Here is a 27,274-nt window from a genome sequence, read left to right on the forward strand (position 1 = left end):
GAGTAACTTGTTCAATGACTGGAAGCTCCTGTAGGTGGAAATTTCCTGTGGTACATTAGGGGAATAGTATTTCCAAAGGATGACTTTTGCAAATGTGAAGGTGGTTGGTTTTTGTTTTTTTTTTTTAGTTGGAAATGGGTTTCCACACCCAAGCGAGTCATGTGCCAACTCACTTGCCTAAAGTGGGAAAGTACCGTATCTGGAAAAACATCCCTTTCACTTTTTCCAGCACTTGTAAAGAACCTTTTGAACTTCGCAGTTTCTCGTAAGAAACGCTTATGAGGACTTTTTGTCAGGTGCTTGATTTTTTTATTATTTGCTCCCGAGCCAGCGTTGCTAGGCGAGATGGACGTGCCATGTGCGCTGCCGCGGCCGCTGCCGCCGCCGGGTGCGCGCCGCCGGCGCTCGCTGACCTCCCACGCGCGGCTCGGCCCCGTGGGCGGCGGGCTCCCACCGCTCGCTAACTGGAAGTTTAAAGCAGAACTCGATGCGGACGCACGAGCTTGCGACAGCGCGCAACCCAGCCCGCGCCGCGCCCCGGGCTCGCCCGCCCGACGTTAACGTTAATGGCTGCTATTAACGTTACGCGGCTCCCGGCGCGGGGGACCTTCCCCCGGCAGCAGCCCGGCGGGGCGGGAGGCCGCTTCACCGAGCGGCCGAGGGGCAGGTGCGGGCGGCGGCAGCTCCTTCGCCCGGCGGGCTAGCAGGCGACATCACCGGCGCGGACCTCTCGCCGGGCGGCGGGGACGGCGGGACACGGCCTCAGCGGCCCGGGCGGGGCGCGGCGGGGCGGGGCGAGGCGGGCCGCCCTCCTCGGGAGGAGGGGGAAAGCGCCGCCACCTGCCCCCGTCGGGGCCGGGCCGCCCGCCCTGGGGGTACTTACGGGAGCGTCGCGCCCGGGCGCCGCTGGCAGTCGGGGCTGGGCAGTGGTGGCAGCCTTTCAGCGCCATGAAGGGTGGCGGTATCGAGAACCCGGTGTTTGAGCCACCCAGTCCCGACCTCGGCCGGCAGCGCCAAGCAAGCCCCGCCGGGGCAGGTGCCGGCGTCCCGGCGGTGCCTGAGCCTGAGCCTGAGCCTGAGCTTGAGGAGGGGCCCTGCGGGTGGGGCCGCTGCACCCCTAAGGCTCTGCAGCTCTGCAACAACCCCGAGGGCTACCTGGCTGCCTACAGCCTCCTGGCTATCTTCCAAGGTAACCTGTCCCCACCACCTCGCCGTGAACCGCAGGCCTGCAGCCCCCCTCTCTGCTGTCCATGCGGGACCCGGCCCCTGCAGGCCTACCCCTGCCCTGGGCACATCCTGCTCCCCATCTTGGGGTGGCGGGGGCAGCCAGGTGGGAGCCTGGGCTGGCGAAGGCAGGAGAAGAGTTGCGGTGGTTTGGGTGGTGAGTGAGGGGAGGCAGGGTTCCGTTGCTGAAGAGTTACAGTAGTTCTTTTGCTACTGAAAGAAGGTACCTTGTTGCCCTGGATAGGGAAGTTGCTCCTACAGCTCTGTGTTTCACCCTCTTCCTCCTTTTCTTCTTTTCCTGCCTACCTTTCTGACCATTGATGAGTCCATTGTCCCATCAGCTCTGTGCTTCATGCTGTTGTCTGTGCTGTGTCCCCTTTGCTCACAAGGAAGTGGTGCTTCATATGTGCCTCACAGGTTGAGGCATATGATCCATGGAATGGAGCACATGGTGTAAACCAATAGACAAAACGGTAGTGCTCTAGCATGTACTTTGTTACCTGCCTGCCAATTAAAAATGTGCATTGGCATGGTTGGGTTGGACTTTGGGTTATTAAGATGGCTTTAAAAAAATCTGTTTTTTTTTTTTTCTGTGGATTGCAGTACAGCTATCATTGTAATGCTTAACCTTGGGGGTAGTCTGTTTGCTCTTGATTTCTGTTATTCAGCTTCTTGCCCACATTTTTGGTTTTCTGTAACAAGATTTGTTGGGGCCTTGGCAAGCCTTAGGCTTAGAAGGTGGTAATAATAGCTGAGGGGGAGGGGAAGCATTAATGTACCAAATTTACAAACCTGAGGTTTGTAAAGCTCAGATATTTGTCTGTCAGATGGAGCTATTGAATTACTGTTCAGAACCTTTCAACTTTATTGGACTAGCTAGAAAAGAAAACTGTGTTTCCTGAAAAATTATGAGGCCTTAAAGCTCATCCTTGTTGCTCATAAAGAATGAGACTGCGGCAGAGGGGTGGGGGAGATGTAGAAGAAGAGATGCAGTGCTAGAGGAGCAGGCAGCCTGTGCCAAAGACATGTGGGATATGGATGGCTGCATTCCTGCCTGGCACCACACTCAGGTAATGGGGCTGGTCTGAGGAGAACTGAGAAGGAAGTTCTGCTTAAAACCTAGAAGGATCTGACTGCTTTTTGTGTTGCTTAGAAAATCCTTAGAACTAATGTCTCTTAGTATATGTTTCCTTGAACTCTTTTGATTTCGATGTGTTTAGGATCTGGCATACGTGTGTTGTGTTACAAAAGTTTTCTAGAGCGTTTTGGGCAGAGCCTGTGCTGTGTTATTTGAAAGGCCATGTTCCAGCTGGTAGGACCAGGAGGTGATTACTGTTGCAGTTGTCCTGCGGTTAGCTGAAATTTATTTTTCGCAAACAGAGTAAAATAAATGGAGGGGTAGAAGAACTTCTTACATAGCAGATTTCAATTGCAGCTGAGCAGTAGAAGACTTTTGGATCATGCATATATATTTCCGTAGCTTAAGAATATGGATAGGCAATCAAAAATGCCCTGAAGGTGACACTGAAAGGCTTCAGATTATATTACACTAGAGAAAGCGCCTTGAGTATTTCCACCACTTCTAAATTTGCTATAGGAATATTTATTAAAATCCAGTTTGCTGTGCTGATCTGATCGTCTGCTCAGCTGAATAATGAATTCAGTATAATTTAAATTTTATCTCTTTTTAGCAGTATGGAGAGGTTCTTAATCATAAAAAAGTCTTGTAAGAATAAGACAGAGGTCCCCTTAGGATGCTACAGGTGTTAATTATGCTATGGGTGTTGATTGTGCCACTTATCCAGGTCTTGGTCCTGTTATCTGACTGTATGGCAGACCTTAGAGAGGTACCTATCTAATCTAATTCAGATTTAGGGCATTAATATAAGGAAACTTCTGATGCTTTGTTTTGAAAGCTGATGTAGGGATGGCTATTAACCTTGTGGCATTCTTAATGATGTGTTATCTAGGTTTTCTGAACAAGGACCTTTCCTTTGGCTAGATCATAGAAAGGAAATTGGGTACTGAAGACTCAAGTTGTAACTGTTTTTTGAGAAGCAGAAGAAACAAAAATCATTTTCAGAGAAGAAATTCAGTGCTGTATGTGAAACCTTGCAAAAATATTTAGGTCTTGCAGCTGTAGATGCAACTGGGATTTTGGAGTTGTGTGAGCTACTACTGTACTCTAGCTTTGGGTCTAATTATTTATTTAACCTCTGAATTACAGAAACCATCGCTGAGGAAGATAAAATATATCTGTAAAGCTTGATAATGCTAATGTCCTTCTAGGAGAGTTTATTTCCTAATGCACTGAAGAATAATGAAGTCATCCTTAATGCACTTTTGATGTATGTAAGTTGTTGTATTAGACTTTTCACAAAATGAGTGAACATAGTAGGTAGTTACCTGCAGTGACCTGGTACATATGTGTAGGTTCCTGTATGTGTGTATCTAACTGAAGGCATATGTCTATTAGGTTATTTTCTAGCTGCCCTAGAAAAGAGGTTATTGTTATCATTAGCACCTGATTTTCTGTATTTCTGCTTTTCAGACAATTCCAGGTGAAACTTAACTCTTCATTTCTGGCTGTTTCTATTTCAAGTCCATGTGAAACCTGTATTTCCAGAGCAGAAAAGACTTCTTTGCGTAGAACACAGTTACATGACTAATACCTGCTCTGTGTATGGCACTTAGAGTTGCATAAATGTATGATTGCATCTTGTAATACAATAACCGGATATGCTGCAGTTCATAGCTATAGTAGTAAACAAGGTAGAAGTTATCCCACTATTTTGAGTATAGTGACTATAATGATAAGTGTGTCATTGCGTATGACACAATACAATGAGTATTATACTCAGTAATAATTTTGTTAAGCAAAACACCAGAAGCACTGTTTGAGACTGGCCCAGCCTAATCTGTGTGGAAGCTTTGGATAGCACTAATATTTTATACCCTGATTAGGTTTGTTACTGGAAGGACTTTTAAGTATTTTTGTTTGTTTTGTTGGTTTTTTTTTTATTTGTGTGTCTGCAATCCACAGCTTTAAAGCCACCATACTTAGAACAACTATAGAGCACCATTTTTGTTAAATGGATGAAGAAAAAATACTTGCATTTTGTTAGAGCAAATGAAGTTGGCTTATGATTAATCTGGATTTTGTGGGTCAGTACACACTGTACCTAAACTTCTAACAGAACATGGCAGGACAATAAGGTGTTGGATTAAAATAGTTAAAAAAAACCTTTTATACTAGTATTTAAGTGTCGAGAAGTCCTTTAGAATTCGTTTTTCAGATTGAGTTAGTATCAGCCAGGTTCTATCTTTCCTGAAAAGACTTCAGCGATTAATCCCTAGATGATGGTATTGGAGAAGTTATGCTGCCATTCATCACATCTACACTTTTACAGATGGAATCTAATTATACAATAAAATTAACTGCAAGGTTTTACAACTTTTAGGGTGTAAGTTAAAGGTGGCAACTTAAACTACAGGTAAAACATGACATCTTCTAGTTCTGTAACCAATTTGCCACATAGCACACCTACTTCAGGTGAATATTTTAAGGCCTTAGTAAATGTTTGAAGTGCTGGCAAATGGGAAAAACTTGTTTGCTCATTCCTTCATGCTGGTATTGTTCTTTGGTCAATGTTCCTTAAGAAGAAAAGAAGAAAGCTGCCAAATGTATAAATAATAGCAGTGGAGTAACACCTGAATACTACTGTTATTCCCATATGAATTTAAATATGGTGGTCAGACTGACAGGTGAAATTGTCTTCCTTAATAAAGAGGCCATAGTAGGATATTAGAAAATTAAGGCTATGCCAAGAGCTTCCTCCTTATAGAAAGCTGAAGTGTTTAGTTATGGTGGAGATTGCACTGATAAGAAAACAGCTGTTTGATCACAGCACTCCAGGCAGATCCAGTAAGTTCAACCTGTGTAGTTGCATTTGTGGATGGTGCAGTGCTTGTTGAAAACTAACTTAAATCCTTTGCTTTCCCCAGCCATCTGTTCTTCTGTTCTGTTCTTGGTATGACAGCAGAGAATCATGTTTGAATTTGAGAAAGAGGAAGGATAACTTTAGGGCCCGTGTCATGAGATACTCATCAGTCATCTGTGAGGTTACAAAACTGTCTTATTTACAACTGCGTGTGACTCCAAGACTTGCTAACTTTTTTCCTGGGTATATATTTTACTATGGGTACAGTTTAATTAGACTACCATGAAGTTATCTGACACTGTGATGAAGTGCAGCTATTATGTCACTTGTAACAGAATCTATTTTGGGACTGTTAAAAGTAAAGTCCTATAAGTTTACTTGGCGTTTCTCATACAAACGGAATGCGAGGCAGGATGGGAGATTCAAGTTAGTATCTAGAAAAAACACTTTTGTAAAAATGGACAGCATGTATAAGCATGCACTGGTAATTGCAGCTGACTTGCATCTACTTTTGGATCAGTTTTTTGAAGTTGGCCTGTGCCTAAGTAGGGCAGCTCATGCAAGGCCTTTTCTCCAGGTTGTCTGATACTTCTGCTTCAGGGAACTTCAAGTTCAGAGGGCAAACTTTTTTCTGGTTAAAGTAAATAGCATCAGTTGCTCTGAAACAGTTGCAAAGTATTTTTAAATAGTTTTACACTCTTTTATGTTATAGGGAAGGATGGCTGTTCAAAAGTCTGCTTGTATATTCCCTTTGTGATGGCAGGGAGGAAGTGATGCCTTTTTGACAACCATGATTTAAAAGCTATGTCCTGAAATTGATTCAGTCGTAGCTTGTATTCCAATGCAAGTCATTACCTTGACTAATTTCCTTTTGATACAGTATCTTATGAGACGGTAGGCATTGTGTTTGAAATATGTGCTTCAAATGGAACCTGGAACCTTAATACATGAGCAGTGTTTAAGGCATGGTATTTTGCTGGCTTACTGCTTAGAGTGTTGAATCTTTACATGGTAGAGAACAAAATTGAATAGGTCTCTTCAGTTTGGCTGGCTTAAGTTGACACCGTGTCAATCCACTGTATACCTGGATTTTAAGATAATAAATACCTTAAAATGTAGTGTGGTAAATATATTCATTTTAACCCTTCCATCACAAAATGGTAAGTTTACCCTTATGACTCTATCAAATTAACGGATCTTTGACTAATTATCTCTTCTTTTTGTTTTGTTTTGTAGGTATTGTGGTAAATGGCCTGATTAACATTAGTATTTCAACAATTGAGAAGCGTTATGAGTTGAACAGTTCCCTCACTGGCTTAATCTCTGCAAGCTATGACATTGCTTTTTGTATATTGTCACTGTTCGTATCTTTCTTTGGAGAAAGAGGACACAAACCACGATGGCTTGCTTTCTCAGCCTTTATGCTAGGATTGGGCTCACTTGTATTTTCCTTACCACATTTCAGTAGTGGAAAATACCACTATGGAGCTAAACTTGAGGGTAAGCTTATACTTATGTTTGAAAGTTTTGTTGTTTTTTTTTTTAAAATCTCTGTAGTGATGTGCTGCAACTCTTAATTCGGTACAACATAGTTAATATCTGTTAAGGCCCTAAAAATAGAGTATTATCTCTAACATTGAAAATAAAATGATTCTGTGAAATCTGTAAGTTCAAGAGCTGTCTCTCTACACAGTGAACTTTTTTTCAGAAAACACTGGGTGTCAGTAACAATTCTTTTTCATAAGCAACATTTGAATAACATGCTTTTTGACTTGAATTGATGAATGCAATTAAGATTCAGCAAAATGGTCTGGCATTTCTTTGTGAATAGGAATGAAAGTCAGGTCAGTGATGTAGTATAAATGTTAAAGGAAAGCTTTTAGACTTATTGTCTTTTTGAAAGGTGACTGCATATTGCAGTTCTTTTGGCCTTTGAACTATTAATGTCATCTTGAGTAATTCATTAACAAGTTTCACTAAGTCCTTCTAAAATGTTGATTAGAACTTGTGGGTTTCTTTGAAATAAAGAGGGAACAAGCAGTACTGAAATCGCAGGAGTAGCCAGCTCTCAGATCTTCCATATCTTTTTTTCATAAAACAAGACTTTTAAGTACATCCAGATATCTCTAAAGCAGGGTGACTTAATTTTTTAGGATTGCCTTAATTGTTATTGCAGTGTTTAATCAGATTTATGCCTTCAGTGACTAAGTATATTAGGGCTTACAGGAAAAATTTGTAGCTATTAAGCAATCTGATGGAAGGTTCTCAGTCTTCTGGTTGTTGATTCTCAAATTAGTTTTTAAGTGATAGTCAAGTCAGACACTTCTATGAGCTGTCCAGACATTGACCATTAGTTAAATACTTTTGGTATATTGTTTGCTATCTAATAAATGAGGATATGAGGCAGAAGTTAATTGACCTTTTTACTGAACAAGGCCAAAAGAAAAAACTCTTCAGTGTTTGGAGGTTATGAGCAGATGATTACTTGTTACCCCTTAGCAGAGGGGCAACAGTTTATTTGCTCCCGGCTCTATTACAGTCACATTTGTCTACAATTTCAGTTTCAGTATTACCTTCCCTACTTCACTAGTATGAAAGGGAAGCTGAATTTAATACAAAGAATGTTCCAACATGATTGTAGTTTCTTTTTTTAATGAAACAAGATACTGACAGGGTGGGAGTGTGAAGGGAGATGGTCAACTATTGCAAATGATCTCTCCCCCTCTTACCAAATTTGGTTGAAATTTCAAAGAATCTGCTTCTGTTTCATCAAACATCTGCCACTTCATCTGCCATTAAAGATGCTGTAGGTGTTGATACCTTATTAAGGCTCTTGTTCTACATGGAATTTTGAAATCTAAAAGCTGTAGGGAAAATTTTAAGCAGAATGTGTGCTTTCCTCTCCATGGCACTGTAAGCTGATTGAATTCATGCTGTTTTCACAGAATGGTAGGGGTTGGAAGGGACTTCTGGAGGTCATCTTGTCCAACCCCCCTGCTTGAGCAGGCAAACCTAGAGCAGGGGTACAGGAACACACCCAGGCAGGTTTTGAATGTCTCCAGGGAAGGAGACTCCACACCCTCCCTGGACAGCCTGTTCCACTGCTCTGTCACCCTCACAGGAAAGATTTTCTCATGTTTAAGTGGAACTCCCTGTGTTCCAGCTTGTGCCCATTGCCCCTTGTCCTGTCATTGGGCACCACTGAAAAGAGTCCAGTCCCATTGTCCTGACAATGGGACTGGACCCTTTAGATATTTATAGGTGTTATTTATAGATATTGATGAAATCCTCCCTCAGACTTGCTCGAGCAGTTTTAACTGCTGTAATGCAGGTACCTATACTTTGACTGCGGTGAACAGATTTAAGGACTTAAGCTGACTTAAACAAAACAATACCAAAGGTAAATGACTACAGAGTGCATGGAATATCTGCACCATGACAGACTCAATGTAAACCTGCAGGTGTTGTGTAACGGCATCCTTTAACAGTTAACCACAGTACATGATTTTATAGGATGTCTGATCTAGCTAGTGCTGATGTTGATGAAGCATCTTGACTATACATTTAGTTGCAGAATTTACAGCACCACACCCCCAAAAAACCTTCCTTATTGCTTATTTGGATGAGTAGTTTATAGAGATTTTAATGTATTGACGGTAAACTCTTATTTGATGCTCTGTATTAAAATTTACCACCTAATTTACTTTTGAACTGTTCCTAGTTGGTTGGTTGATTGTTTATGTTCATCTGCTATATATAAGTACAGTGAGTTTTACCTGCAGGACAACTTCAAAGTATAGTTCAGTGCAATATTTAATATGGCTGCCAGGTTAATTAACAGGTCTAGCCTGGAATACAAAATACATCTAGCCTCAAGTATAAGGCTTAGAGGCTTGGTGGAAGTTACCATTTTACCTTGAGATATTAACTTACTTTTAATCTGAGTATATACACATCCTACCCTACAAAATAGGATGGAATTATTTATCATAACACTCTTTAGAAAAAGTTTAACCCATTTCATATTGAAAAAGTAGCTGGCCAATAGTCTACCTATTTACAAAAACTTTTAGCCACAGCAAACATGTCTCGTCTAATCTCCAGAACAGCTTCAGACTCAAATTTGTAACATAGATGTAATGAGGTATTTGTTAACTTCTTTAGGTTACACAGGGGCTTCACTGTCTCATCTGGCTCTGGTATTTGTAGTCAGCAACTCCATCTAGTGGTTTGTCTGTAATGAATCTATTCTGTATTCGGTTATATATAAAAAGTACAGAGGACTGTAAAAAATGCAGATGCTATAAGCAACGTACTTTTCAAGTTCTGCATCAGATCTTATGGAAGCATTTAAATTTGTGAATGATGCCTGTCACAGCAAATATGAAATACGGATTTTTCACTTGACACAAGGAAGATAACTTTATTGTGAGGTCAGTCAAGTATTGGAACATTACCCAGAAAGACTGTGCAGTCTGAATCTCTGGGGCTTTTCAAGACCCTTCTGAGTAAAGACCTGAGCAACTTGGTCTGCATTTGGTTTTGACAATGTTTGGATTAGGAGGTTGAACTACATGACTCCCTGATGCCTCTACCAACCTGAATTATTCTGTGAGTTTCTTCAGTATCAGGATGTGAGTGATGTCTTTGGAAAAATAAATACATTTTTTAATAACAGGTCTTAGCCATTGGAGTTGAAATGTGTGTGGTGTGACTTGAGAAGAGGGAGAATGACTTGAACACCTTTCCTCAGTTCTCTGTTTTACTGGAAGCCCAAGGTGATAAGTCATTTAGGGTCTGAGAGTTAGTGAATCTTCTCAGAAGAGTATTTATTTTATCTTCCTTCCCAGAACATGGTAAGGGCAGTTACAGACTGAAGAAGGCTGTGGTATTTGGGTACTAGTGTTGACAGAATATGTGTGATGCCAGCCTCTAATTTGACTGTTTTGTCTTGCACCATCAGTATGCCTGTGGTTTTTCTGTTGCTTTTACTGATTACTCAAATAATGAATAGTGCTGTGGGTCTCTACACTGCTTGGTGTGTTTCTCTATACCACTTAGATGTTCTGCAATACTGTAATATCTGCCTTTAGAAACTGAGAACTTAATCTTCATTCAGCATGTTCATTGAAGCTTTGAGTGACTTCCCCATTCAAGACATATAGGGGAGACAGACTTAAGTTTAAAAAGGAGTAGAAACTAAGCTGTTCTTTTTCTCACTCAACAAACCTCTTTAAACTATTCCCTGCCCTCCAAAAGATGAAAGAAACCCCACACCTACTGGCTGCATTTTAAGATGTGTGTAAAACTAGTCTTGACTTGTCTGTCTTCTAATTAATGTAATTGCTAAAGCATCTCACAGTTGGTTCCACCTTCTTGGCTAGTATGTTGCATTAGATATTTGGGAATATTTTGGCCTTTACACAACTTGAATTCAGGTAGATATGTTAGATTAAAGCATGCACGGATTATAATGACTAACTCTGGATGGTGTTGCCTTTAATACAGTTCTGCTCTTTAAAATCCTCTGTCTCATCCACTGACTTTTAGAAGGCAAAAGAAGTTTAATGAGAAAAGGTACTTAAAAATGGTCAGCCACCCATTTTAAACTTCGCCCAGGGCTTGGCTTTTAGACTTTATTGATCATGTAAAAGTTAGTGCCTTTTCTCTCCACCATTCTTATGAGAGCAGGAAACAGGCTGTGGATCTACTCCAGGTTAGATTTAACTTGTGTCACTTTACCAATCTGCTTAAACCTTGGATTGGTACAACAAGCAGATGACATGCAAGGCTGAGGTAGAGATATTAAACTGATGTTTGATAGCAATTTTGATTTATGCTGGTTTAATCTAATCTAATAGTTTTGTGATAAATTGTCTCAGCTTTTAAAGTATTTCGTGGAAACATGAGATATGGTCCACGACTCCACTGAGCAAGTGCATGTGTACTTGCTGACTTGAAAAAAAAAGTCTGATAGCTGACGCAAATAAAAGGATTATACTTGTATTAAAGTGCATGTTGGTGGTTGTCGTAATTTTGTAGTTAGACCTGATAACATGGTTCTGAAAACAAACTAGCGTGGTAAGCTTCTCATCTCAATGTCAGAATAAATATCCTAGGGCATATAAATTGGAGAGCTAGAAAACTGAAGGGGAGAGGCTACAATTGTTTGGTTATACAATGGCACAGGCTTTTAGATTGACATGAACTGAGACACTGGGAGTGGCGATGGGGACTCATGAAGAACCACAGTCTGTCAGAGTTTGATTGCCATTACCATATCTAATCTTATTTCATTAAGCTATTTCTGGATCTCAAATTAGGCTACATTTTTGTAATTTAACATTGTTCATGGCATTTTCTTGATCTGTGTAACTTGTTTTCTGATGTGTGTACTTTGAGAAGATACTATTATTTGTGTACTGCAATAAAATAACTAGCTAAATACTGTTTTAGACTTGCCCAATAGATATTAGAAGCTAACTTACAACTGCAGGTATATTCTATGTACGTGCTGTACATGAATATGGGTGTGTTAAGAAGATATTATAGGACATGGTGTCCTCTATAGTTAGTGTTAGATGCTGTGCATGTAAATAGTACAAAGTTAACCTGATTTAGGACTTAATTTCCTGCAGAAAAAAGAAATATTCCTAAAGAAAGCAGGTTGACAATAAAAGGAAAATATACTCTAAAAACTTTAATTTTTAGAGTAGCCATTAATAATATGTTCCCCATGTGGCTTCAGTATAGCACTAAAATAAGGATTGTTCAGAAGTGAAAGGAAAGACTATTTTAATGACTTTTCTTGAAGAGAAGCTTTCCCATCACTCTCTGGCCATTTTCTGTGCAAGAGCACCAAATCACCTGTTGTGTGCTACATGACTCCACCACCACTATGGTGCTGTTCCTTCTGGAAAAAGGCATGATATAACCCATGGATGCATTTATGATTACATCAGTGTACACAGTTCTCTTTAAGTGTCTGCTGAGTGGCAAGCACTTCCTTGTGTCTTGTGAGCCCAAAGTGTGGACAAGCTTTCCCTTTGTTTGCTAAAGTAAAAAGTGTCCTCAAATGTAAGAACATCTGAGAAGAAAATGATGTAATAATTTTGTAGCAAAGTGTCAAGAATTAATCTGATCTGTAGGGTGTTTTAATATATTTGCTCAGTATGGGTTGCTCCACCAAACTGATGGGTCCGTCCTCTTCCTTAGGGTTGTATGCTTTTCTGGAAAAACCTGGAAAGAATCACGCTTTTTTTTTGATCTTGTTGCTTAGGACTGTCTGCTACTGAAAGTGCAATGATAGCAAGAGGAGGGAGAAGAGAAAACATACCCCGTCTTCACTTCCTCTTTTCCCTCCTCATTGTACCAAACATTACAGGAGCAGGTGCAACCTTAGGCTACCCTACCTCTGCTTTCCGCTGTGTGTGTGTGGACAAGTGGAGAGGTTTTACATTAACTTATTCTTGAGAGACGGCAGTCTGTGCTCTATGAGAGATAGTAGTGTGGGTTTTTAAGATTGATTTATTTTTTTAGGGAAACACTTTTCAAAACGGTGTATGAAGGGAGGATTCTCTTTGCTTGTGACTCTTGATGACTGCACTTTCCTCTTCAGCAGTCCAGCTTTCAGGTTGTTCAGGCTCCTCTGTCACTTAAAGGAAGTTTTTGTTAGTGCTTCTCAGAATCATTATGAGATACAAAATCAAAATGAAGTTTCTGTTACCTAGGAGTATTCACTCACCTGTTGAATGACCATTTGACAGTTTTTGCATCCATCTGGTCAATAATGCTTTCAACAATCAAAAATGTTTTAATAAGGCTATTTCATCCATCTTTCCTTCCTGGTAAGGAAGTAAAAACCAAGCCATGACGGTATTTCTTTTGGGGTATATGATATCATAGGTTATCACACTGTCATATAGGATATATATGTAGGCCTGAAAATTAAAATGGGAGCCTGGCACTAACAGCACTTCCTATGTAGTTTAGCATTCAGTACAGGTTTTTCTTCAGTTGGACTGTGATGAGCTGGGTAACAAAATTTTAAAGTTGTTGTCTCTGTCTTTCAGACACGTGTCAAATTCCAGGAACAAGCTCTGCTAACTTCACTTGCAGTGCCAGCACGAAGTCTTCGCTTCCCAACTATCTGTATGTCTTTATCCTGGGGCAACTGCTGCTAGGAATTGGAGGAACTCCACTATATACTTTGGGGACAGCTTTTATTGATGACAGTGTCCCAAAACACAAGTCTTCCCTTTATATAGGTAACTTTTAAAACTATTTATAACACATTGTCTGGAGAGATTATAGACTGCAATGCCTTACAAATGCTTTTATGGATTCCTCTAATTAAATCAGTCTTCTCATTGTTTACTTATGTGCATAAAATATCTGTATCAGTTACTATGCAAGTTAGGTATTAGTCTGCTATAAGTGTCAAGTCTTTTCAGTAGTTATTTTACAGAGCAAAACAGTAAGGCTACTTTGTGCACCTTTTTGGTGTCAGTAACTGAAAGTGATTAAGTGTTTAATACGGCCTGCCGGTTAACAACAGAGTAAGTTGTGGGAGAAATTTGCTTTTTACTGTCACATGTATTGAAAACTACTGCATTTCAGGTCAGTATCTACACCTTACTGTACCTTTTAACAGTTGAATTTATTTACCTTCTAACAGTAGGTTGTCCCCTCAATGCAGGGTCGCTCCTGTGTATCATGTGATCAGTGCAGTTCTCTAGCCACATACAAACTTGGCACTTCAGGAGGAAATACTGGAAGCATCTTTCCTTAACTGAAAGTAAAGGAGTTGCATAGAAATACAGAGAATGTGTTTGTCTTACTGTGGGGCTGTCTGAAAGCTAAGGAATACTAATTCTTAGTCCTGATTTTCAATCTTCCCAGTCAGCATTCTCTGGGTTATGTGCATTTTTACTGCTAAATTCATTGTAGTGTAGGTGACTTCTATGGTTATGAAGATATTTTCTCTTTTTTAGGTACAAACTGATAAAAGTATGTTAGCTATACTGGTAACTCACAGGAGTAATTCAAAGCATCTTAGATTCCTGGACTGTTTTCCACACTAAATCAATATTTCAGGGGCAAAATTGAAATAATTATCCATTTGCGTATAATTCTTGCTTAATCATTCCAGACAAGACACTTCAGTTGATGCCAACAAATAGAACAGATGTATATGTTAAATAACAAAGACAGCTTTTAATTTTGCTGTTTCTTTTTATTGAGAGAGATTATTATACTTTTTCTGAGGCCGGTGAAATAAAAAGAGCAGAATTAGGGCTGTCTCTCTGGGGGATCAAGAAGTGGCCTGAAAACTCAGAATGGTGTCAGCGTTTGTACTTAAAACATAACAGACTAATACCATGATTTAATGCTTGTGCAATCTTGAGACAACGCTGAGTTCAGAATAATAGTGTATTCTGCCTAATAAAACTAGAGGACTAGTGGGTGGACAGGTAGCTACACTAAGCCTCAATTCTTTTTCTTGCTTTTATGCAGTGTATTGAGGATTTAAAATATATTGTGTTGCTTTGCCTAATGCAAGAAGGCTTGTTCAAGGCAGCAAAAAAAACCCCAAATCTGATAAGATTTCTGCTTGTGCATGTAAATAGCTGCTGGCATCTTAGACTATAAGCTTGCACCCTGTAAGCTGGTAATTTCTTTTTCTTCTGAAACTGGGTCTGTTTTCATTGTTGTGCTTTTGCTGAACTGAGGCATCTACATCTAAAGCTAATAAAAAGTTAAGCAATTCCAAATAGTAATTTAAACTGAACAGTCTGTAGGAGGAAATAGGCACCACCTAAGCAAAGTCTGAAGTTCTGTTGAATGAATGTAGGGTTAACTCAGTGAGCATGTCATTATTTCCAAAATACAGGAAAACCTGGGATATGTCAGTCAATATTTATTAACTTGTGTCCCCTTCTATGTCCCTTCCCCCTCTTGTACCCTTCCCAACTCCCACCCTCCCTGTCCTGCCCATCATTCCTTCTTGCTGTCTAAAGAGTGAAAGAATACTAAAGAATACTAAATACTCATGCTCCAGGCACTTTGTAAACAAATGGGAAATCCAGATTCTTCTACTTGGGGAGAAGCATAGAGGATCAGCAGTAAGGGTACATGTCGAACCAATTATTTAGACAGGTATAGTTACTATTGGTTGCAAGCCTTTTTCTGCAGAGACAGTGCTCCTGCCAGCGGTGCTAAAGTGCCATAGAAGTCTGGCTGGTAGGCCAGGGAGACATTGAGAAAATCTTGTCCTTAGGCCAGAAAAAAAAATGGATAGGCCTAAGAGTGCTCCCTAGTAGGATATGGTTACACTGGCAACTTTTGGGTTCGATTTTTCTTTGAATACTCAGGAGCCCTGTTTTTTGTATTTTAAGGCTGATATCTGTAAATGGAAGTGCATATGATTGAGTTTTCAATGAACTCAGGTGGCAGATATTACTCCAGTCAGAAGTTTTAATGGAACCCTGGCTTCTGGTCTTGGCAGATCTAAAAATCAACTTAAACATATTACGAAATATGTAACTTCCTAAAGATTGTGGCCATGTAGCATTAACAACCGATGCTTTTAACAACCTCACTTCAGAAACTTTCACGAGCTAGCTTGTGATTGTAGGCAGAAGGTGTGCAAAAGTCAATCTAATAATGCATAATGATGCTGTCTGTGAAGTGTCTTTTGCTGAACCTCTGAGTTGCAGCTTTTAATGAGAGCTGCAAATTTTCTTGTTGAGGGACAAGTACAAATTTTGTCTTTTACACAGTATAGTTGAGGTAATGACAGTGAAAGAACAGGTGGAATTACAGAAACCATTTGGTCTGAAGGTGATTTAGGATTAAAAAAACCAAACAAACAACTGCTTTAAAAATGTATGATGACCTTGATGTATTTTCTCTTCTAGGAATTGGCTATGGCATGTCACTGCTGGGTCCTGCTATTGGCTATGTCTTAGGAGGGCAGCTACTTAATATTTATATTGATATCCAGATCCCAGAAAGGCAAGATACAGCTTAGTCTTTTGCTTTCTATTTTCTTTTCCTAATAATTCTTATTTAAATCTTCAGCTTTTCTCCAAGTGAGGAGAAATTGTGAGTATTTTTCAAGAGCTTTAACTTGGTAACAAGTGTGTGAAAGTTTCTCTGTAGTGCAAATACATACTTTTAGCTTTTTGACATATTGGCTACTTTAAAGCTGATTAACAAAAAATGCTTTGTCTTTTGATTAGTTGCTTGTTTAGGGTTAGATTACAACTATTAATTTCTTGTGGAACAAGTTTTCCTGAGGTGGGATGTGAGGGGTAGGATACTGCTACTTACGTCCTGGGAAAGAGCTTGCTATAAAATTTACCAGTTGAGTAATCATCCACTATTCAAAAAATAATGTTATAAACTGTACTACTCTCCAAACAGCTTCATTTACACTTTATTTCCTGTGTTCTAGGGACTTCGGATTGCTGTAAATGGCATTCTGAACTTCCGTATTGGGTTTCACATAACTCATTGATTATGAAGATTCTTTCTAAAACCAGCTTTTTCAGTATCTTAATGCTGCAGGATCTTGAAATCAGGGCCAAACAGTGGCATTTAAATCAGGATGAATTTGACAGAGTTAAAAACTATATATGATAGAATGCAATATTATACTGGAGCTGATGAATGTGCTTTAGACAAGCAAACAAATTAATAAATGTAGAAACAAGAAAATGGCAATATTCAAAGGCTTTCTGTTAAATCAGTATTAAAAGAAATTCCAGTTCACTGGTATCTAAAATTGCTGATTTGAATTCATAAATGGTAAACCTACTTTTTTCCAAATTATTTTCCCAGTACAAATATGGATCCAGATGACCCACGTTGGCTTGGAGCATGGTGGATAGCATTTCTTGCATGTTTTTTTACAATTTGGCTCCTTATAATACCTTTTTCATGCTTTCCAAAACACCTACCAGGTAAATGTTTAACAATAATGGGATACTTTGGAAGAGAGATTTGTTTATACTTGTGGGTTATAGACTGCTGGACTGAATGATTGGTTACACTTTGATTCTGTTTCTCAGTTAACTGTCTCTAGCTAAAACCTGATGATAAATACCTTGTTTCCAATATGCAGCCTTTTAAAATAAGGTGAATGGGCTAGAAGAAGAATCTTGTTTATGTAATTATGTATGGTAGGCCCAGAAACAGATAGAGAATGGAAGCTCATGGCCAAAGTTTGGAAGATGCTTGCAGCTAAGCACCCAGGACTTTGTTTAAAGCTACTGTGTGTCCACCAAGCATCACAAGGAAATTCCATTGACTTAACACATGCGTTGTTGTCTTTGACTGCCTTATTGTTTTGGGTGGAGCAACAAAGCATGAATCAAAGTATCCAGGAGCAGGCTTCTAAAAAGGATATTAATATCGAATCATAGAATATCTTGCATTGGAAGGAACCCATAAGGATCATCGAGCCCAACTCCCTCCTCCTCACAGGACTACCTAAAACTAAGACACATGACTAAAAGCATCGTGCAGATGCTCCTTGAACTCTGACAGGCCTGGTGCCATGACCACTTCTCTGGGGAGTCTGTTCCAGTGACCGACCTCCCTCTCAGTGAAGAACCTTTTTCTTATTGTCCAATCTGAACTTCCCCTGACACAGCTTCATTCCATTTCCTCATGTCCTGACGCTGGTCACCAGAGAGGAGATCAGCACCTCCCCCTCTGCTGCGCCCCTTGAGGAAGCTGTACACTGTGGTGAGGCCACCCCTCAGCTTTCTCTTCTCCAAGGTGAACCCAACAAGCTCTAAATTTTCCCAGTACGTAACGAGACAAAGACAGCCTGGATTGTTCAGCCTAGCAACATAAAGTCTAAAGTAAACATGATTGCTCTCTATAAATAAACCAAAGTATATACCAATCACAGGGAAAGAACTAAGAATTAAGCTACAGTTTCTGTTCAGGCAGATATTATCTAGGAGTCACTTGGAAGAGCATCTACAGTAACTTACTACGCTTATCTGGAATGAGAAATGATGGAGGAAAAGAAACAATGAAGTAGGGAACTGGGGAGAATGAGGATGATTTAAAAAAAAACCTGAACAGGCTTCAGGATAGTCTGAATTTCTTAGGATATCCCTGATAATATCTTCTTAGTCAAGGCCTTCCAATGGAAGCATGATGCTTTCAGGTAAATTCTTTCCACAGCAATACATTATTGATCTTTTTATAGATCTGTACCAATGAGATATTGAAGAAGACTTAAAATGTCTTAGTTTTCTCAAGGAAAGGAAACACTTAAGTCTAAAAGCACAGGTATTCAATGTTTTCATTGTCAATAAATATGCCCATTTGTAGGAACAGCAAAGATCCAGGCTGAAAAAATCTCTGAAACTCATAATGATGGAAGTGAGGCACTTGTTGAGACTAAGAACATTGGAAAAAGTTTTAAAGACTTTCCCATGGCTCTCCTGGTAAGGAATTCTTGAATTTACTAAAACTGATATATTTTGAGAAGTGAAATTCTTTTTCAGGTAATACATAAGTGTTTAGAAAGGTAATTGCTCCTTTATCATGTTGTGATAGGGAAATCTCCAGTGCTGTTGATAATCTAATGCATATTCATTTTGTTGGTGCTTAAGATTTGTAAAGCAAAAAAGCGTATTAGTGAAGTTTCACTTTAGAGTATCTCCTTTAAAATATATTGACTTCTATTTTACATAGTACTACAATGAAATAATTTCCGCAGTGTTATGCTTATTTCCTCCCATAGATACTGTTGAAGAATCCAGTGCTTATGAGTCTAATAATAGCTAGTTCTTCAGAAGCTTTAGTTGCCACTGGCTTTGCCACATTTCTACCAAAGTTTATAGAAAATCAGTTTGGAAGGACATCAAGCTTTTCAGCAACTCTTGGAGGTAATGTGGCTTTTCATTTTTAAATATTGTGCTCATTAACAGTACAGGTGGAAGCTTATATAGGCATCTGACACATTTGTGAATACACTTATATGAAATGCAGTTTTCACACTAGAAACAGTATATTTATATTATTCTTGCCTGCCCTGTGAAAATCCTGGTACCTCATTCATCAAGGATGCAGAGTTACTTGTATGTTCAGAAGACTTGATGCTCATATTCAAAGTAGAGTGAGAATTTTGTGTGCTGCTGAAACTGTAATTTATTCCTTTCTTACTCTTGGTGAAAAACATCTGATTTTCCTCATTTTAAAATCAACTGAAGGAACATTAAGCCTTAGTCCCTATTAAAGGAGGCAAGATGAAGGGCAGCTGGAAGTAAGGGTTGACTTGGCCTTTCCCTTCTTCAATTCCACTTTAATGTTACAGTGAGGTAGCTTACAGTAAAATGACTAATCAGGGTATATTATAAAACTATTGTGTAACTGCTTCTATAGTTGGCTTACTGTCACTTATTCCTATTATCCGATATGCTGAAGTAACAGGTGTAACGGGAAGGCTATGAAAGGCTGAGTATTGGAGAAACAAATAGAAAACTCTGATGGAAGAGCTGTACTAGGTAGGGTCACATGACTAGCTTTGACACAATTACTTCTGAAGAACAACCAGATTAAGGCAGGTAGGCCAATTGCAGGTAGCTTGAAATGAGCAGACTTAATATTTCTAGAACGTATCTCGCTAAATTACTTCAGCTGTACAGTGCCGCCATATAAGCATATGCTAGTTGAAGTTCTTTCTCCAACAGAAATATATTTGGGAGAGACTTTCTGAATGACTTACTCCCCTGGATAATGCTAGATAGTACTATCACTATTCAGACATCATTGCTTCAGAACAAAGTAACTGCAAGTTTTACATAGAAATACATTGGAATATATGCTCAATTGTTAAACAGTATTCAGCAACGAAGTAGAAAACTGAATGTTCTTTTTTTAACTATAGACTTTGTCTGCATTTCTTTTTAATTTGGGTTGAAAACATTGATAGTGTTAATCAAACCTACAGCTTTAAAGAAATGCCTAAACTAATGTTGAAAGCTAGCTGTACCTGAACTAATGATGAACTAGCTAGTCTAAGTGTTACCAACGACCACATTAACTGTTTAAACTACCTTTGACTATGGGTGTCTGTGGCCTGTGCAGTTCTGCCACTGTACCTGAACTGTTTTTGAAATTAGCTATCTCAGGTCCGTGCAAGTTACACTGAGTTCTGTGTTGTATTGTAGATTAGCCATGTAAGAATTCTCAGTTACGTATCTGGAGTCCTCATAGTGCATAGAGGATAAATCATTATGGACTATATGGGCTATAACAGCAAAACTGACCCATTGAACTAGACTTCTTTTAATCTTTCTGTAGAAGCCTTATTGTATCTTGTGGTGTCTCCTGTATCGTAGTGATTATGTTCTCTTGTTCATAACACAAATATGTAAGAAAGAACATGGACATGTGGAAAAACACTGAAGCAATGAAACAACATTTTCTGTTTTCATGAAGCAGCCTACTGGTGTTCAGATGTTCCTGCCCAGTATGTAGTCCTCTTAAGTAATGTAGTTTTGCTGTGTTGAACTTGGGTTTTGGACAACTGTAAATTACCCTGTCAAGCTGAACTTATGGAAAGGCTAAAGATAATGTAAGGGTAGAATAAATTACACAAGCCAACAGATGCTGCTGGTAGGATGGTTTAAAAATGACATCCCATGGACTGCATCTTAAGATTCAGGTAACTGTTGAGATTTTTTTTTCTTAACATAAAATTGCACTCTGAATTGCTTCACTAATTATATCTCGCATTTTTGTGTAATTGCTGGTGTCTTGTTTTCCTCTAGGGCTTGTATTAATTCCAGCAGCAGCACTAGGCCAAATCATAAGCGGCATCTTGGTTTCCAAGTGCAAAATGGATTGCAAAAGCATAATCAAGTTCATGACAGGCACTTGTACAGTGGCCCTGCTGTTAAACACAGTGTTTTTATTTGCTAAATGTGGGAACGAACCTTTTGCAGGTGTCTCTGAAACATATAATGGGTAAATATATTTTTAATGCACTCTTGGGTTTGATGTTAAAGTTTAAAATAAATAGTCTACATCACAGAATACAAAACCTTTAAAAATGTCGTATTTTGCCATGGTATATGAAATAGAAATGTTTTATGGAACTCAAACCTTGTTCTTGGAGTCTTTATGTAATAGACAGTTAAGAAAATGCTGCGAAATGTTTTAAACAGACTGAACCTGCTTGGCAAAAAAAATTTGTGGCTTCTGTAACTATTCTAGGAGAAGTAGCCATGGTATTGACTACAGTTAACTTTGTATCTCTGGAGAAGTAGTGTGGCTTTTGTATCTTGTTTTATTAAACCGTTCTTGACTTTATTAACCAACTTCCTGGGCAGTTTGTTCCTGGAAGGAGTCTGCCATGTGCAACAATTTCATGAGAGAGCACTGAGGTGCACTGCAACTTAAATGGATTGCAAATTTTTCCCTAGAAAAATAAAGCCATTATTCTAGCATCATGTTCTAGCACATCTAGCCTCCATTTACAAAGGAAGCTTTATTTTTTTCCCTGGTAAAATGGCTGATGGAGGTAAAAATTTAATGCAAAATGACCATAGCTCAGTGACCCAGGCTGAGGAATAAAATGAGTGAAGTAATATGGTTAACTGAAACATAATTCAAAATATCTTTGGCTAACATGTACAGGAAAGACTTCTCTAAACAATATGTACTTTTATTTAAACAACACAATTCTCATTTCTAATGAGAACGCAGTTTATCACACTTTTTAGATATTTGTAATAACTGCAGTACTTCTAGGATGAATGTTTGTCCTGTTGCTGTGAACAAAGCTTACTCTGGAAACCAGTATGGCAGAGGGGAATAAAGGTCAGAAAATTGACAGTAAAAATCAAATAAGATTAAAAATAAATACCTGCAAAAATAAGCATTCTTTAGAGAATAGATTTGTAGGTCCACTTTTAAAACTTCAACACTGAATATATGTGATCACATAGTGCCTGTGCTGTTGATGTTATATAAAATCCCCAATCATGCTTTAGTAAGGAGTTAACTTTAAGATTAGAATGTTTCAGTTCTCACAGTTTTTAAATAGTACACATTTCTATAGCATGAGCAGTGTTTAAAAGGAGGAGTAAGGCTGCTAGCTGTGCCAAAACTGTGTTCCCAGGCGGTAGGTTACTCTGTCATGAACTGACAGAGCCAGAGGCAACTCCAGCTGTTTCAGGGTCTGCCAAAAAGCCAGATGCTGTCATGCAAAATAACTGTAGTAGGCTGGTAGCTAGGGACTACTAGCGGCCATTTGGAAAAATACTAAGCATGAGCAGTGTGCTGTGGAACTGGGTGAATAACTTACCAATGCTTTTTTTTTTGTTGTTTCCCCAAGTCCTCTATTTTAAAAAAGGGTTAGGAACCACAAGCTTGTACAAAAGCAGTATCTGTAACTTATGCTCAAATGCATAAAAAGGCATTTGAACCTAAATCAGATGGGGAAGATGATATTTGCACTTTACTGACACAATAGCACCATGAAAATGCAGAAGATAGGTTGAGGGGGGAAATGGGTTTTGTAGCTTCTAATGCACATGCAAGTTGGTAATTCTTCTAGGAAAAAAAGATAAATAGCTAACCAACAGTTAGGCTTATGTTTGTTTTCACTTGATATTTATCATGCTTTTTGGCTGAATTGAAATGAACATATAACAAACAGAAGAATGGAGGAAAATCACATCTTACTCATGGAGGCAACTAAGTGTGCAAGTATTACAGAATATGAAGGCCACTAATTTTCCTGGTCCTTTAAGGGAATCATTGACAAACGTAACTGAAAAATATTTTTAAAAATTCACAAAAATGCAGAGTGACATGAAAGACTAACCAGATATTGTTCAAGTCACTCATTTAGGTAAATGTGAAAACATTAAAATAGATAACCTTAGGTTAATGGGATAGAAATTCAGAGGGCTTGGAGGTAGTAGTGGTTGAAGGCATTCAGGCTTCCTGTTCTCTAACAGAGTAGAAATTTAATTCCATGATAACTTAACCATTCATTGTATCTCCTTTTCCAGAAGGCATACAAAATGAATAAATCAAATCTCATGCACTGGTGGCTAGAAAAAAAAAATCCTTAGTACCTAAGTTACCACTCATTCTGATTCCATCTTTACAACTTGCTGTATCAATTGACAGTATATTAAAAAGCCAGTGTTGGCATTTGACACTTAAAACGTGGCACTTCTTCAGTGTCTGAAAAATATGCTAGCTGTAAGATTACTGTTGACACTTCAGAAATTAAAATTAAGATGCAGACTTTGGTTGCGAAAAGTTTATAGTTACATATTGAGCAAAAGAATCTGTATGTAGCAATTGAATACTGAAGGCGTTACATAGAAAATAGCATGTGAAACTATCCATATTTCTATACCAGGTCCTGTGATAATGAGCAGCTGGCAAAAGGTACAGCTGAACTGATTTTTGTCTTAATTTAAATGTGGTTAACTTGTATTTAGTAGTTTTGTGTAACTTTGGCAGTTATGTAGTTTAACTGTTGCTGAAGACCTCTTATCTACAGCAATTTGTAGCTAACCAATCCTGAAATAACTTTCTCCTCTCAGTATCCATTACAAGAAAATGGTTCAGTTTTGTCTAATTCACTGTTACATGTTGGACTACAGTTTGTTGGACATGTGACCTGCATCAGAACAGTTAGTGGCACAAATTTAGTGCCTGTTCTGACACTACTTTCCATGAAGGAATAAGCAACTAAGATATGTAATAGTAGCAGCTTTAAAAAATTTATAAGCTTGTGGAAGAATAGCTAAGTGTCTGACTGCTGCTTATATGATTGAACAAATGCTTTCAAAGAATAAATGGTGAGAGTGCTCTGAGGTTGTCTTGGAAATTGACGCAGTTTCATTTTTGTGGAAGTTTTGAAGAAATACTTCATAACAAGTATTCTCTTTATACTGAAAAGTAGCCTGGAGGTGGGGGAAGCTTTTGTAAGTTTAGTACCAGAACCACATGAGTACAGGATCACTTTTGAGTTAATATGTTAATGAACGAAGTATGTTGTTTGTAGTAACTCTGTATTAGGCTATAAGCAGAACTCACATGCTTTACTTCATCTAGTAAACACTTCAAAGAATTGTTTTTGCCCAATTCTTCAAGGAAATACTGAGCAAAAAACTTGAAGGAGCAGAAATGCAGTGACTTTTTCTTTAGTTCTGTTGATTCCCTCAGGTCTCTGGGACTCCATGTTTTGTTTTCCTGTGCAAAAACACCCAACATATAGAGCTGTTAACAACCATTTAATGGTCTCATCTGCTAGACTTCTTTGGAAAAGTGATGTTAGAATAAGTTGTTCAGTTTCATAAGAACCTTTGCACACTACATTGTATTTCTTCTGTATTCTAATATTTCTTTGACCATGCATAACTAAAGGTTCAGTCATGCTTTGTAGGTCGAGGAAGAGAGGCGTTCTGTGCACATGTAAATAGGACAAATGTTGCCATTGAATGGATTAAATACTTCTAAGCTTGACATGCCTCATAGGCTAACAAGGCACTGTATGAACAAACCTGTGATGAGTGAATCTGCTTATGGTGCACTGTAGTGCTTTAAGCCAGAGCAAACTGACGTTGATTCTTCTATGTATGAAGAACGAACTAACATAACTTAGTAGGGTTCAACTGTACTACAACCAAATGAAGTATATAGGTAGTTGTGATGTCCCTAATATTCCCTGTGCAGTCTGAATTCTATGTACGTGATCAGCTTAATTCCTATATTAATTATGTCCCCTCTTAGTATTTGTGACCATCTTAAATTCTCTTGAAGAAACTAGCCTTTTAGGTAATGAAAAGTGTTAAAAATAACAAAAATGCAGTGGGTTTGCACTCCAAACTTGACTTGAATCCAAAACAGGAAAAAACCTTACAATACCATCAGTAGAGTAAACAATACCAAACACTGCTTTTAGTCTTGTTACAGTTTTTCTTAAAACTGACTTGAACAAATTCAAGTGTATAATTGTGTGGGAAAGAGGAGATGAGAATTGAGTTGGGACACAGAATTTCATCATCTGTTTTGTGAATGGAAGTTGGAGGAATAATCTATGGAAGTAATAATAGCACAAAAATAAGTAGGTACAGAATAAATGGGAATTCCCTCTAGATTTGTAACTACTAGGAACATGTCATATTTTTAAACAATTAAGTGCATAAATCACTGGAATTTAATATTTTGAGATTTATTATGCTATAAATACTGCATTACTTATTTGCATATCTGCTGTTTTCAATTTAATTTATTAAAAGCCTATTAACTTTTATCTTTTAGAACCGGCACGCTATATAACTTAACAGCACCATGCAATGCTAACTGCAGGTGTTTGCGCTCTATGTACTACCCTGTTTGTGGCAGAGATGAAGTCCAGTACTTTTCTCCCTGTTTCGCAGGATGTGCATCACATCTTTTTAACAACATGGAAAAGGTACTTTATGCTATAAAGATAGCTGACGTGGTCTGTTCTGGTTTCCTGTAAAATGCCTTCTAGATTGAAAACATTCTTCCCTTAGTATGACAGGAAATTGCACTCTCTGATAGTGGTAGTTACTATGGGAAAAATTGTTGTGGACTGGAAACACATACCCAGGTAGGATGAGTGTTGATATGCGTCAGAGTCGAGTACTCGCTGACCAGGTGCTTTGATATTAAACATTGTACATATTTAAAATTGACTTATTTGATGACAGTTGATGTTACACAGTATTTCTGATGTAGCAGAGTGATACAAAATATACTGAAAACATAATAGAAATGTAAGTTATGCTTAGTGAAATATAGCAACTACAATACACAGTTTAGTCACAACACTATAACATGCTCACCATCACAATGCTGGGCCTCCTCAGTTTTTGGGACACATATGTGGGTTGAAGCCAGCTCTCACCTGTTGCTCTCTTTGAAATTCTGCTAGTTGTCTGGCTTTTTATACTCTACGTTGGGCTGAGCCATGCTCCCCGTGCTGGTCTGGCTAACTTTCACACTCTTTTAATGAACTTGGGGAGAAACATTTACACCGCAAGCTGATCCACTCAGCTGATATAATTGTTTCTTTTCTGAATAGCTTCCTTTGGAACAGCTGTGGTCACTCATAGCCTGCATTGTCTATGAGCTTCATGGGCACATCACCCTTCCCATCTCCTCTGAGCCTTCTTCCATTGTAGAGGTTTATTGGTCAGTCACAGTATGTTTCTCACTTGCGCAGTGTCATGTTGCAAATGTTACTTCTACTAAATTTTCTAATACTGAAAATTCATTAAACATGAACGTACTTATAGAATTGACAATCAGAAAAGTAGAAACCAGCAACTGCCTTGACATAAAACTGCAGTTCTTAACTAGATCTTTAGGCATAATATAATGTTTATTGGATGCATGGCAGCCTGCTGCTGTGAGTTTCCAAACTTTGAATGTCAGTTGTCCCTGATGTAGGAATGTTAGGCCGTGGAAGTGGCTGGTTGTTATTGAGCCTTCCCAGAACAGAGAGCCTTTCTGTGCTTGTCTATATTACTACAATAAACTTTTGAGCAGAGATGTGGGAGGAGTGTAGGAATATCTTAAAGGTAGGCAAGCTGAACCAGGGGGTGCATCTGGGGACTTCATGTATCAGAAGAGGACAATGATAAAAGAGAGGAGGTATTATCCAGAAGAAAATGTAGGAGACTGCCTAGGTCTTGCTGTGAAAACTTTACACTTCACTGATATATATCTTTTTTTCTTTGAAAACAAACATGGGTGAACTTAAATGAAGAATAAAGTTCTATTTTTTTCACCTGCTTACAAAAGCAGTCTAACATTGCTTCTGCTTCCTGCTTAAGTCTTCAGTGTAGAGCTCACCTCTCTTCCTGCCAAGTACACACCAGTGTAAAAACCAGCCTGTTCATAGCCAAGATTGTCAAGCTAGGTGATCTGGGACTTGCCAACATCTCTGAAAAATGTGAACTGTTATGGTTATTCTGCTACTGTTGTAACTGGATATGTATTATCTAAGCTTGAAGAATAAGGCTTGAGGAAATAGTGGTGCAAGTAGATGTGAATCTAAAGAATGAACCCTGTTCAAGTAA

General features: G+C 38.7%; 1 protein-coding gene across 1 annotated transcript in view; it reads left to right on the forward strand.

Moving 5' to 3' along the window:
* Positions 1-871: 871 nt before the first annotated feature.
* Positions 872-27,274, forward strand: part of SLCO4C1 (solute carrier organic anion transporter family member 4C1) — a 33,427-nt gene continuing 7,024 nt past the window's right edge. Inside the window, exons 1-9 of the mRNA XM_075078401.1 lie at positions 872-1,189; positions 6,402-6,665; positions 13,238-13,432; positions 16,085-16,181; positions 17,010-17,131; positions 18,519-18,634; positions 18,934-19,078; positions 20,966-21,161; positions 25,485-25,638. Of these exons, the coding sequence (XP_074934502.1) occupies positions 949-1,189; positions 6,402-6,665; positions 13,238-13,432; positions 16,085-16,181; positions 17,010-17,131; positions 18,519-18,634; positions 18,934-19,078; positions 20,966-21,161; positions 25,485-25,638 (1,530 nt within the window). The 5' untranslated portion in view covers positions 872-948. The remainder of the gene's footprint in view (positions 1,190-6,401; positions 6,666-13,237; positions 13,433-16,084; positions 16,182-17,009; positions 17,132-18,518; positions 18,635-18,933; positions 19,079-20,965; positions 21,162-25,484; positions 25,639-27,274) is intronic.

Source organism: Phalacrocorax aristotelis, chromosome Z (genome assembly GCF_949628215.1).
Source record: "Phalacrocorax aristotelis chromosome Z, bGulAri2.1, whole genome shotgun sequence".
Lineage (NCBI taxonomy): Eukaryota > Metazoa > Chordata > Aves > Suliformes > Phalacrocoracidae > Phalacrocorax > Phalacrocorax aristotelis.